This window comes from Ylistrum balloti, unplaced genomic scaffold, assembly GCF_031769215.1.
Source record: "Ylistrum balloti isolate Yb309-2 unplaced genomic scaffold, AGI_CSIRO_Ybal_v1 Utg369898, whole genome shotgun sequence".
Taxonomy (NCBI): Eukaryota; Metazoa; Mollusca; class Bivalvia; order Pectinida; family Pectinidae; genus Ylistrum; species Ylistrum balloti.
The window spans coordinates 719,868-734,671 of NW_026782027.1; the positions used below are offsets into that span (position 1 = coordinate 719,868).

Consider the following 14,804-nt stretch of genomic DNA (forward strand, 5'->3'; position numbering starts at 1 on the left):
CAACAACTACTACCACTACTACACAAACAACAACTACTACTACCACTTCAACAACTACTACCACTACCACACCAACAACTACTACCACTACCACACCAACAACTACTACCACTACTAACCAACGACTACTACCACTACCACACCAACAACTACTACCACTACCACACCAACATCTGCTACCACTACTACACAAACAACTACTACCACTACTACATTAACTACTACTACAGAAATAGTTCTATTGTTTTTAATTCAGCGGCAACCACAACAACTACGACAACAACGACAACAACAACGACTACGACAACAACGACTACGACAACACCAACACCAACTACGACTCCAACTACGACTCCAACTACAATACAACCAACAAGTGAGTTCTCACGTTCTTATGATACCCAGCGTGCTACGGACCCAGCACAGCACCATGGTGACGATCATGAGATGGTTGTGTATTGGTATACGCGTAGTGCATGCATTATGATGTTACTTTACATGTGTGTATGATGATGATGAATGACGATGATCGATATGTGGGAATGATGATGATATTCAAGTGAATATTTTAGTGGTCTTGTTTATGATTTTTAATGTAAGGATAGTTGATGTTGTTTTTATATTATATATGTGTTATATATAATAAAAACCTGAAAAATTACAAAATAACAAAAAAAAATCATTAAAAAACTATTTATCAAATTGTAATTATATATTGTTTCAATTTTAACATTTCCATATTCGCTGCAAAAATGTCAAATAAATCATAATGTCTGTTGAGAACAGTTATCACAGAGATACAACATGCAATTACGACTGAATTAATTGTTAATTCATATAAAGATAAAACAGCTCTATATGAATATTATGAATAGATCAACAGAATACAACACAGTATTCAACAAAAACAACCAAAATATATCAAATAATATACAAGACGAACGCCAAACGAGGTAAACGAATAGTTATTGTTACTCATTAAGTTAAGTGTAAACACCATTTAACAGGCAAAATATATTAATATATTAAGGATCACTCAGGATACCACCTAATTTTAAAGTAAAGTAGTGATGAAAACCCTTATATTACCAAATTTTTAAAAATCCTAAATACCACTATTTCTACACAATGATATTGTTAATTCAGATGATTTCAGAAAATCTCAATAAGCTATTGCCGATTCTAATGCGCTCCTTTCTAGCATTGAAAATAAATGTAACCAAAGACAAAGACGCCATACCAAATCTATCGGCCCTGATCTCTTTTATCTGGAGTCTTTTCAGCTGAATTGGAAACAGCAAATGTAACCTCTGTGTATAAGAAAGAGAAAGAAGTATACCTTAACTAACTACAGGCCAACCTCTTTATCATCTACTATTGTAAAAAAAAATGTCCTCAAAAATGTCTAAACTTTTTAGATTCACCAGTCACTCACCTTCCTGTTGGTTCCGTTGTTGTAAACCTTGCTCTCTTTTGAAAACATGACATTGCTGAATTGGATTAACCAAGGTTTACGGTGGTGGATGTCGTCTATAAAGCATCAGACGCTTACTCTTCCGGAACATATGCTCTTATTTTAATTGTACATTTTCAGGAGACCCCGTGTAAATCTTTCTTTCGTATTTTGCCCTAATTTTATGGAATTTGAGTTTTGATTTTAATTATGTTGCCATGTTGGTATTTTCTTGATGTTTCTTGCTATTTCTCATGATTATTACTCTGCCATATACCTCAAAGAAACACGATTTTTTGTGATATTAGTAAAGCATAAGGGCTGTTGATAAAACTTTCTTCATTCGGAATTTGAACTCTCTTCCGAAATAGTTCGAAAATTATCTTTCAAATCTCAGACAAAGTGTTGTTTATGATAAATTTTCTAAGCGACAGAACAATATGGTAGGGGTTCCCCAGGGTCCGATATTGGGTCCTCATTTATGAATTGAATGGTTGGCTGAGGATACCTCTTTGTACGTTTACATTGACACAAATATCTTTTGATAAATGCAGACATTTGAAATAATGATCCAAGTATAAATCAGGATGCGATCGGTTGATTTTAATCCCCCGAAAACTGAAACTTTGCTAATATCTAAAAAAAAATCGAGCACACCAATCATTCCTCCCTTGACTATGATCAACATATTGGTCTGTTTTTATCTAAGTATGGTGGCGGGTCTGACCATAGTCACTATATCAAAACTAAGATCTCACCAAAGTGAAATATTTTACGTAAAGTTTAATTCACTGTTGATCGTTCTTCCCTTCAAAACCTTTATTTAAAGTAGGCCTATTCTTTATTAGTGTTGGGAAACATTGTTTTGGATAATCTTACAAAAACTTATTCTGACATGTAGGAAGTTATTCAGCTAGAGGCAGCACGGATAGTTGATGGCAGAACTAGATTAACTAGTAGAGTAAGACTTTATCTCGAAACAGACGTGTTGAAAACTTCATACTATGTTCTAAAAGATTCGAATGATCTGGTGTACATATCAAATAACACATGTTAATCCCGTTTAGATTTTCACTCGTGCTTCGCATTCGTGAAAAACATTCTGTCGTACTCATGAAATATACATAATATCAAATAAGGAACCACTACACATCGTCTTTGTGGTTTCATTGAATACACTATCAGTAGCTATATGTTGATATGATATGTAAACATATCACCCTATATTGCCTGTGTTTTATATTTTGACAGATGATGATGGAGGCGTTGATAACGATGTGGTGATTGCGTCGCTGTTGCTCTTCCTCAACGCTTTGACTGCTTTGTTCGTGTTATAAACATTGTATGCGAATTCCTGATTTTGATTCTTGGTGTTGTGTTTAAAAACAAATGGTGGATTGTAGATCCGGCCGACCAAGGGAAAACAAATTGTTGATCGCATACATACATATATATATATAGGAACAAATATAGTGATGTCAACCTATTTTTTGTTTTGTTTTGTTTTTATTTCATTTTGTGTGTGTGTGTGTGTGTGTGTGTGTGTGTGTGTGTGTGTGTGTGATTCTTGTAATACTCGAGGTTGCTAATCAGAAATAATATTATATAGAAGCTTGTCGTGAATATTTCCGTAAACTTGTTAATTACTCGCTCTCAAGCTGTGTTAGTTTAATGATAACGTGCTGTTGGGGTAAATTGTTTACAAGTAGAATATTTTCAATCAGTATTATGTAGTTACCAAAGTAAATCAGGAAAAATCTATAATTTTGAAAACTCTAGAAAAATAAATATAATATTGTAATGTAACAATACATAAACGTCAATGTATATTTAAAGAATACTTTGTCCTCATAATAAATTTAATGTCTACAACTGTTCTCGACGACGACGCCGACTGCGTCTATTTCACTTTTATTTTGATATAACACAGGGGATACTTCCCTTACCATTTTGGAGATAGCTGCATTGGTTTCTGGAATTGGGAAATTCAAGCCACCTCCATCTGTTTATTTGCCGCATTCGTTCATATTATGCTATTATGTCTCATGAGTCTTTTAAAGAAAATAAGGAAAACATACTGATTGAAATGAATACTTCACATCTATATTTATAACTGACGATCTACCACCTGACTATACTCTACCTACACATCAGTTCTCATCAAACGATATAACTGCACATGACGTTATTGATCAACTGAATCTTCTAAATACTAACAAACCTTCTAGTCCTGACGCCATTCATTCTAAATTCATTAAAGGAGTTGCTCAATATCTGGTGACGCCACTATTTCACATCTTTAATAACTCTATCTGTACAGGAATTCATGGAAAACATGATCATGTAACACCGGTATTCAAAAGGAATGGGGGGGAGTTATCTATCCAATTATAGACCGATCTCTGTAACTCCTTTTTTAAACAAGATTTTCTAAATAATTGTTTTTAAATATTTGTTTACCGATCTATCGAGATATGATAAAATTTTTAAGAATAAATTAGGCGTCTGACCTAAGGATTCTACTGTCAATCCGTCATCAATCATTTATAACGAATTTTTTAAACATTTGAACAAAGATAAAAAACGCAAGAATGATATTCTGTGATATAAGCGAAGTTTTTGTTGGAGTTTGGCATGATGGTCTAATTTATAAACTAAAATAATATGACATAAGTAACATCATATTGAAGTGGTTTTCACCTTACTTACATGATAGGAGACACAGAGTGGCCATAGATGGATTCGAATCTAACTGGAAAACTTTACAGTCATAGATACCCAAAGGGTCAGTTTTAGGACCATACGTGTTTTTATTACATATAAATGATAATGGCGATGAATTAGTCTCTAATATGAAATTACTTGCTGACGGTACGTTCCTATATGCCCTGATTGAGGGAAACAGACAAGAAGCCGCTAATATTATAAATAATGATCCGAATCAAATTATGTTAGGACCAAGAAATGAAGAATAATTTTTTATCCTAAAGAGCTGAATCCTTTTGAATTTAAGTGAGTTCACTGGACAGAATGTTTCGTTCTCGTTGCGCGTCCTAACGAAAGCTTTATTGAAGAGAGCACGACACCAGGAGTTGGGATATGCTTTAATTCAAGCAGCGCTAAATGCTGGTCAATATTGCCATTTCATGCTTTCTTGAACAGACACTTTATTATCTGTTCTCTTCGCTCCATCAGCTCCATATGCTCAAAACTCCTATGAGAATTATTTGAATTCTTAACTCACAACCTCGGGTCCATTTCACTCGGAATCTCGTACACTTTTTAAACTGCTGTTCCGCAATGTACATGTACAACTTTTTACGGGGTCCCCAATAATCAATATTACGACTGTAAAACTTCCCCATAATTTTCATCAACTAACAGGCCTCTGACTATCAGATCAACTGCGACATGTAAACACCATAGATTGGGGATGCAGATCTGTTGCTATCTAGAAAGGAAACATTCACAATAGGGAAAATTAAATCATTACAGCTTGGTGGAAAGCTGGATTCATTTTAGGAAAAGATCGAGATAAGCGTCTGATGTCGAAGAGCATTTCGTGCCCTTGTTTTCCGATTGCAAGGTCTTTGTGACCTATTTTTGACAAGCTATCCAACAGAGGGGCACCTTAAGTCGAGAAATGCCGATGACCTTACCACCAAACTCGACGAAGATGTCAACTATGATTTCGTCCTCCATTTATTCACGAAATACTCTTCACAATCATATATTTGTACCACCGTTCATTTTTCTTGCAAAGGAAACATTTCTATAGAACGGTGACGTAACATGATGGAAAAATCAAATCTTCTTATAGAAGAAATATTTTCTTTAGCAGAAGGTGTCAAAGATTGGTCAAAAACTTTTTGGAGTTCTTAAAAAAAACATATACTTTTAACAATTGTAATTTACCAAAGTTAATCATTCAATTTATCGATGTCGGCTAATAGTACACTGTAAACATGTTTAGATAATAATGTACTGGTCGGTAGTCAAGACTGGACATGGAAGTTTTTAAGTTAGATTTTTTTCATATATTTACATATGATTTCTAGTCATATATCACCTTGTGGAAAACGGCGTGTATCGAAAATATTCTTACTCTATAAATCACTGTAGAAATATCCGCTGGGTATCTGATTGTACACTATCATTGATGACCGCGAAATTAAAATTGCTGTTTATTGAAGATAATAAAATTATTATCCTATTAGTCACACCATTGTAACTATCGTTTAGCATTTTACTGATACTAACAATAATCTTCGATCCGGCTCTAGAGCTGACATTTCCCCAATTCATCTCTTGTTACGACCACAAAATTTTATATAACCGCAGTTTATTCCAGGCGGGTCTCATTGCGTGCAAACAGAAATGTATGATCACAAGAGTGCATCACGATAACGATTTATCATATATATATATAGATACATATACATATACATATATTTGAGTGCCAATCTTCTGATCAGCAAAGGTAATTTTGCATGCATTTTATTGATGATTGGATTTTCTGCGTTAGAGTCTTCTTATGATACAAGACGTGGAATTAATAGTATGTAGATTTTCAAGTACTTCAAAAAGCCTTTAACTAATCTCCAACATCTTCTTCTTAAAAACCATTCTTCCTTGAGAATATTTGATTGGTTCACTCTATACATCACCATACCCCAAAACTGAAATAAAGCTTTCGTTCTCTTGTAATGAGTGCTTTCTTTTCCAGAAAAGGTGAACGGTGATACAAATATATGGTGGTTAAATGCATCATGTATACTTAGCGTATGCAGTTTCTGGTTGACAACATCTAAGTCGAGTTTGGTGCTATTGACATACCTATGTCAACTGACTCTGAACTTCTGTTGACTGACTTTTCTCATACGAGGTTGACTTTATCGAAGAGCTTATCAAAACTGGCAACAAAGACCTTGCAAATTCGGTCATATTTTTGCTCAAGTTTGATTGATTTTGAGTTTTAAGTATTATGATTATCTTTGCATGTTGGTATCCCCGGTTTTCTTCAGAAAAGAAAAACACAAACGACTAAGAAAGATAAGTTTGACATGTTTTGTAAAAAAGAAGAAATAAAGCACAGAAGCATCAAATTGTCTTATTACGTTCATTCTTTAAAAGCTAATCCAAGATGACAAGCACGGACAAGGATGTCTCGAGGTTCCTTTGTTTGTTTGTTTGTTTGTTGTTGTTTTTTTTTTTTTTTACATTTTTGCTGATGCGCGGTACAATCTCGTCTTCAGGAAAACTACTGTCCCGGTTTTGATTAGTTCCCGAGTTCCTATATGCCCTGATTGAGGGAAACAGACAAGAAGCTGCTAATATTATAAATAATGATCCGAATTAAATTATGTTAGGACCAAGAAATGAAGAATAATTTTTTATCCTAAAGAACTGAGTCTCTTCGTTTTCAAGACAGATTGACTCCGAGATATTACTACTGTAAAACTTCAACATCTTGGTTATAAAAGGAGGGATACAGCCGTCTGTATCCATGGTTACCCGGTTGAAGATTTATCTAAATACTTCTTCATTGTCTTTATTTCAATAACCAAAGATAACATTTCTTTCTGACATGAGCGATCCATTCCTCTAAACATTAAAACATTTCTATATAGTTTCCATGACCTAGATAAAGTAGCGAATATTTCCATTATTGAGTTGATTCAGAGATTCATTACTGATACCAGACATCATTTCTAAGCAAATTGCCAGTTCTTACACTGCTGTGTAAGGTTCGGTATCTGTATGAATTTAGCAAAAGGAGTGTGAATACGTATGGACAATTTGCCTTAGCTGCACTCCTTGCAAGTTGACTTTCGAACTGATTTTTGTCCCAGTCAACGAGTGATATTATTGCCACTTAAAATTTTAGAATGTAATATTTATCAATGTATTCATTCGTTACTTGACTGATGTGTATTTTTCCTATAATCGAAAGCAAAGGACTTTCATAGACAATGCCTGATACCCAATTCCTCTGGTCAGTAAAATCATGACAATATAAAACACTCTGGAAAAAGAAATTATTTAAATGAAGGAAGAAGAATATGGCTGATATGACATTTAAAGTCCTGTTTTGTTGATCAAGGACAAGTCATGCATGTATACAAAACTAGTCTATCCCGCTGCAAAAAGAAATTATGGAATTTTAAGTATCAACTTGCATTATACTTGCCTGAATCGGAGATGTGAAAATGAAAGCAAATGTTGCTAGCCACCTCTATCAATGGAGTGCTCAGACTGACTTTGTGACGGAACAGTACTAGAGAGTTCCACATGTCACGTGATATACAGATGAACTATATGAAGAGATAAGCAAGAACGATAACTCTTCTGATCTTATACACTAAAGATATCGATACTTTTCTATCTCTATATCAAGTAAATAATATCAATTACACGACCAATTGTGAAACTGTATCATATATGCATAATAAAATTAAAGAGTTTTTCATAGAATAACGTGATCACTGACACGACTGCAGGCAAGGCTAGACTCTCGCTGATCATGTAACTCTGGCTCAGGTTACTATGTACTAAGTGACCTTCTGAATAATTTACGTTTTATGTCTTGACACTTGAAGACTGATTGACATTTGACAAGTTGGTGTCGCTGCCAATGTCAACCGTGCTGGTAGTTTCTGGATTTTTTTTTTTTTTTTTTTTTAGATATTTCTCTCGAGTTTCTATTAAACCCTCCCTATATTTCCCCCGACTTGTCCTCCATCGTGCTCCATAATGTGGGATCTAGACTTTCACACAATTTTTTATTGAGCAAGTTTATTCTGACTAGCATTTGGTACTATAAATCGCACATTTTCCCAGACGCGCACAGTTGGTAAAGGATGAGCTCCTCTATCCAGTGAAAAAATGACGGATCGCGGTTCGAACCCTTTTGAATTTAACTGAGTTCACAGGACAGGATGTTTCGTTCTCGTTGCGCGTCCTAACGAAAGCTTTATTGAAGAGAGCACGACACCAGGAGTTGGGATATGCTTTAATTCAAGCAGCGCTAAATGCTGGTCAATATTGCCATTTCATGCTTTCTTGAACAGACACTTTAGAATCTGTTCTCTTCGCTCCATCAGCTCCATATGCTCAAAACTCCTATGAGAATTATTTGAATTCTTAACTCACAACCTCGGGTCCATTTCACTCGGAATCTCGTACACTTTTTAAACTGCTGTTCCGCAATGTACATGTACAACTTTTTACGGGGTCTATTTGAGGTCAGTTTTTACCTTACCAATTATGACGAACACATTTTCATTAAATGTTTTGGACCTCCTACTATATGATTGTAATTCCTTTAAGCGCATACAACAAAGGAACCAACCGGCAAACAAACAAACATCAAACACGTCCAGCTTCATATCGCACAAAGAAATAGAATGTTCCCCAATAATCAATATTACGACTGTAAAACTTCCCCATAATTTTCATCAACTAACAGGCCTCTGACTATCAGATCAACTGCGACATGTAAACACCATAGATTGGGGATGCAGATCTGTTGCTATCTAGAAAGGAAACATTCACAATAGGGAAAATTAAATCATTACAGATTGGTGGAAAGCTGGATTCATTTTAGGAAAAGATCGAGATAAGCGTCTGATGTCGAAGAGCATTTCGTGCCCTTGTTTTCCGATTGCAAGGTCTTTGTGACCTATTTTCACAAGCTATCCAACAGAGGGGCACATTAAGTCGAGAAGTGCCGATAACCTTACCACCAAACTCGACGCAGATGTCAACTATGATATCGTCCTCCATTTATTCCATTTATAAATTCGACGTATTTTTCACGAAATACTCTTCACAATCATATATTTGTACCGCCGTTCATTTTTCTTGCAAAGGAAACATTTCTATAGAACGGTGACGTAACATGATGGAAAAATCAAATCTTCTTATAGAAGAAATATTTTCTTTAGCAGAAGGTGTCAAAGATTGGTCAAAAACTTTTTGGAGTTCTTAAAAAAACATATACTTTTAACAATTGTAATTTACCAAAGTTAATCATTCAATTTATCGATGTCGGCTGATAGTACACTGTAAACATGTTTAGATAATAATGTACTGGTCGGTAGTCAAGACTGGACATGGAAGTTTTTAAGTTAGATTTTTTTCATATATTTACATATGATTTCTAGTCATATATCACCTTGTGGAAAACGGCGTGTATCGAAAATATTCTTACTCTATAAATCACTGTAGAAATATCCGCTGGGTATCTGATTGTACACTATCATTGATGACCGCGAAATTAAAATTGCTGTTTATTGAAGATAATAAAATTATTATCCTATTAGTCACACCATTGTAACTATCGTTTAGCATTTTACTGATACTAACAATAATCTTCGATCCGGCTCTAGAGCTGACATTTCCCCAATTCATCTCTTGTTACGACCACAAAAATTTATATAACCGCAGTTTATTCCAGGCGGGTCTCATTGCGTGCAAACAGAAATGTATGATCACAAGAGTGCATCACGATAACGATTTATCATATATATATATATAGATACATATACATATACATATATTTGAGTGCCAATCTTCTGATCAGCAAAGGTAATTTTGCATGCATTTTATTGATGATTGGATTTTCTGCGTTAGAGTCTTCTTATGATACAAGACGTGGAATTAATAGTATGTAGATTTTCAAGTACTTCAAAAAGCCTTTAACTAATCTCCAACATCTTCTTCTTAAAAACCATTCTTCCTTGAGAATATTTGATTGGTTCACTCTATACATCACCATACCCCAAAACTGAAATAAAGCTTTCGTTCTCTTGTAATGAGTGCTTTCTTTTCCAGAAAAGGTGAACGGTGATACAAATATATGGTGGTTAAATGCATCATGTATACTTAGCGTATGCAGTTTCTGGTTGACAACATCTAAGTCGAGTTTGGTGCTATTGACATACCTATGTCAACTGACTCTGAACTTCTGTTGACTGACTTTTCTCATACGAGGTTGACTTTATCGAAGAGCTTATCAAAACTGGCAACAAAGACCTTGCAATGTCGTTTAATTTCCCTTTCAGATCTATTGCTGATATCTTGTTTTAATATAACATGTACAGCTTACCACAATGCTGTATGCTAACTAGCATGTTGTATTTATAACAGAAAACGCTTAATCTTCCGTTTCTAGGTTTTATTTCTTATTTTCTTTTTCAGGAATATCCGTGTAAATCTTTCTTTCGGTCATATTTTTGCTCAAGTTTGATTGATTTTGAGTTTTAAGTATTATGATTATCTTTGCATGTTGGTATCCTCGTTTTTCTTCAGAAAAGAAAAACACAAACGACTAAGAAAGATAAGTTTGACATGTTTTGTAAAAAAGAAGAAATAAAGCACAGAAGCATCAAATTGTCTTATTACGTTCATTCTTTAAAAGCTAATCCAAGATGACATGCACAGAGAAGGAGGTCTCGAGGTTCCTTTGTTTGGTTTTGTTTTGTTAACATTTTTGCTGATGCGCGGTACAATCGCGTCTTCAGGAAAACTACTGTCCCGGTTTTGATTAGTTCCCGAGTTTTAAAATTTCGCGCATAAGTAGCAGGAAACAGTTAAATGGTCATTTTCTGAAAAATAAGGGACACATTCAAGATAATTACACACAGTAGATTAACCGTGCAAAGCAGACATATAAAAGTATATATTTTCATAAACTACACACCACATGCAATTTCAATACACAACAGAGCATTGTCTAAATACATGTTTACTCTGTATTAAACACTGTTGAAAACTATGTTCATCACATTAAAAATCACTGAAAATAGCAAAACATTTTGATTTTTGACCGAAAATTTCACCAAATAAGACAGAAATTTCAACTATGACATATATCAAAATTTTATCACTACATACATGACAGCAAAATTATTTCTGTTCCGGGAAAATGTAACTCGGATTTTTTTCACAACATTACGTCGTGTCCAGACATCATAATTCCGCTGCCAGTAAAGCTAGCTTTTTCTGTATAGGTACACTTTCGTTTAATGGCCAAAATTATAATCTCAAACCAGGTACATTTTTTCTCATTTTTTTCTATGTAAAGCCCTAATATCCAACATCATCATGAATATACCAAATTTAGCCTTTTTTCATTTTTTCTACACCTAGCAGTTCTACCAATTGTACAGTGACTGTTACTGTCTCCTCAGGTTTTATAATATTGTATATTTTCTACATTTTCTATTGATCGTCATACTGTCGACTTCTGGAATCATTGCAGAACCCTTTAATTCATTATTAAGCATCAAATGTATGCGCATGTAAATACGTATTGAAAGGCCCTGTAAGCTACATGCTTGAAAGAAACTGTGAGCTGCTATCTCGAAAAATAAACTCTCTTGAAAAAGTAGAGGGAGAATAAGACCAGGTGTTACGGAAGAGTACGCGTCTTCTGTGGCCTAACCAAGATACTTGTTTGGTTCATCTACAGCTGATAAATATGTAGATTCATACATGAAGAGTAATGTATTGTTGAATTCATATAAGTTGGAATGAAATTTTAATAGAATAACAAGACAGTAATAACATTACTATTAATCTACTGGATTTTCCTCATTGCATCATTATTTAAAAAATCATTCTACGATTAATTTGTTTTATAATACACATTTTCTTTACTAGTAAGATGCAGAAACCTTACAACAAATTGAAGGATTTCATAATAACAAAAAGGGCTTATAAAAAACCAGCAAAATCACGTCACAATAATCCCTTGTTGTATAGGAAATCTGCTCCAATATGCACATTTCTGTTAGGTTATTTACGGGTATCATATTAACTGATCACTAACTCATCTGACTTTAAACCAGTCAGTTTCGAGCCGGAATAAAATAACTGCCAAAGGCATTGTGGTCATATACATATATCGCTAACGTTTTCGGTTATATATATATATATGACCACAATTCCTTTAGCAGTTTTATATTAGATTTCGGAGATACCTCGCTGAATAAGGTAAGTCACTTAAATTTTATCACCTTCGATTTATTCTAAGAGAGGAAATAATTTTTCTAAAAATATATGTTTCCTTAGTACTGTCAGCTGACTAAGTAGCACCATGTTCAAAGTGAGTTATAAGATGACTTTATGTACCGGTACAAATGAACTATAAATGTTAACAGTGCACTGCCAGCTGACAATAGAACAATATACCATTAAAATTGTAGAGCATTGACTATATATGTTTACAGTGTACGTTTAGCTGTTTATAGAACAGTCCATCATTAAATCTATATTTTTACCGTGTACTGTCAACTGACTATAGAACGGTATATCATTAAATATAAGTGGTTAAAATGTACTGTCGTCTGATTATAGAAAAGTACATCAATATATACAGAGTACGTTCAACTGAGTATAGAACAGTACTTTATTCAGTCTATATATTTACAGAGCACTAATGGTGTAATGTCAACTGACTAGAACACAGTACATCATTAACACTATACGTTCCCAGCAATTTTTAACACTACATCATTAATTACCGGTTTATGTCTTAGCTCACAAACAAAGTTTACAAACCTGTTGTCGTTGATAAAGCAGTAGACGTTAATTCGTCTGGAACACCTGGGCCCGTATTCATGAAACCATTCTCATGCTCAAGCATAGATTTTGTGCTCTAGCATAGATTTTAATGTCAAATATAAACATTGAATATAGCTTTGACTTGAAGTCCGTTCAAATTTGTTTTTTTAAATCTTTGGCAAAATTAGCTTTATTTATTATTTGTCAACTTAAACAAGGCATATGGCTTGAACACAAAATTCATGCTTGAGCATGAGAACGGGTTCATGAATACGGGCCCTGGTCTTGTTCTTATACCTTTTTTCCTGGAGTTTCCATTTAAATATTTCTTTTGTTCATATATTTTGCCCTAGGTTTTTTCCAAATTTGAGTATATGGTATTTTGTTTGGTTGCTGGTATGCTGGTTTTTCTTTCTTTTTTAAATTCAAAATAATACATCTTTGATCACGTATCATTAACTTTGAAAGTTCTCGGTGTAATATCATATCATCATATATATAATAAAAATCAACATAACATCCTTTACTTTGTTTACAGTGAAATTCATCGCCGATGATGTTGGCCTTGTATCTCCTAGTACTCATAGGAGCTTTCGACACAGGTAAGTGCTGCAAAGTCATCTTTCACAAAAGAAATGGTTTATAGCTGTTAAATGTATACGTTAACTTTTTAATTTTAATATTTTAATTTAGATAATAATTTTGGAACATCACTTATGACAGTGACCACAGTAGGGATATTCTTAATTGTTTCATGGCGTGAGAATTGTACTTGCAGTTCTGTTTGTATCATATCATAAAGGGCGGCTAAGATTTGGATTTAAACGCTTTTTACTGACTTTGTGTTAAATTTAAAACGTGGGAAACCGCCTCACTTTTCATCGCAAAAACATTTGTAACAATCAATATTCTGCTTAATTGCTTAATTAATGTAAAGCTGCCAGAGATTGACATGAAGGTTTCTAAATATCACGAAACTCCCTGCGTTGATTGGATTATGAATACCAAGACACTTATGGTTTCTGTTGAAAACAACGCAAAGAAATATGTGAAAAGAGAACTTGCTGCCTTGCATTCACTTTCTGAATTCATCCGTTCCATCATTCGTAGAATTTGCAGCTTGAAATTGAAATAAAAAACACAGGTCAGTTTTCCTCGATGCAGATATTAAATGTCATTGTGCCTGCTGATAAGACGTCTGAAAACTTTATCCTTGTCTGCAAACATTGTTACATTTCCTGTAAACAAAAAAGGAGCTTGCTTGATAACGAAGAAACTCTCCTAGACATTATGCAATCTTTCAAAAGACGAAATGCTAACTAATAATGCTCCGGTATTACAATAATTTAGATCGGATATTAATTATAAAGATACAAACTACTACTAACAACCAATGTAACTACCATAAAATCTGGATTAAAATCTTATTGTGGAACTGTTTACTCAAGAAGTAGATATAATAGCATGTGGATTTTGAAGAACCACAAAGAGCTTTTGACCAATTCCAATACCTTCCTTCAAACACATTTCTTCTATAAGAACATTCGATTTTCCCGCCTTGCATATCAGCTTACCCCATTCTAAACTCTAGTAACGTCTTCGATCTTTTGTTAAGAGAGCCTTCTTCTCCAAGGAAGGTAAACGGCGATAAAGATACATTGTGATGAACTAAAATATTTCGTCAAAAGTACGTTCAAATCATATACCTAGAACGGAATTAAAAAAAATGATCGAATTCCTAGTCAACAGCATCTTCGTTGAGCTTTGGGAAAGAACAGAACTG

At 34.1% G+C, this 14,804-nt stretch overlaps 1 protein-coding gene across 1 annotated transcript in view; it reads left to right on the top strand.

Moving 5' to 3' along the window:
• LOC132546618 (mucin-2-like) overlaps positions 1 to 14,804 on the top strand; it is a 52,904-nt gene that overhangs the window by 24,956 nt on the left and 13,144 nt on the right. Inside the window, exons 7-8 of the mRNA XM_060210340.1 lie at positions 257 to 376; positions 13,560 to 13,623. Coding sequence (XP_060066323.1) covers positions 257 to 376; positions 13,560 to 13,623 — 184 coding nt within the window. The remainder of the gene's footprint in view (positions 1 to 256; positions 377 to 13,559; positions 13,624 to 14,804) is intronic.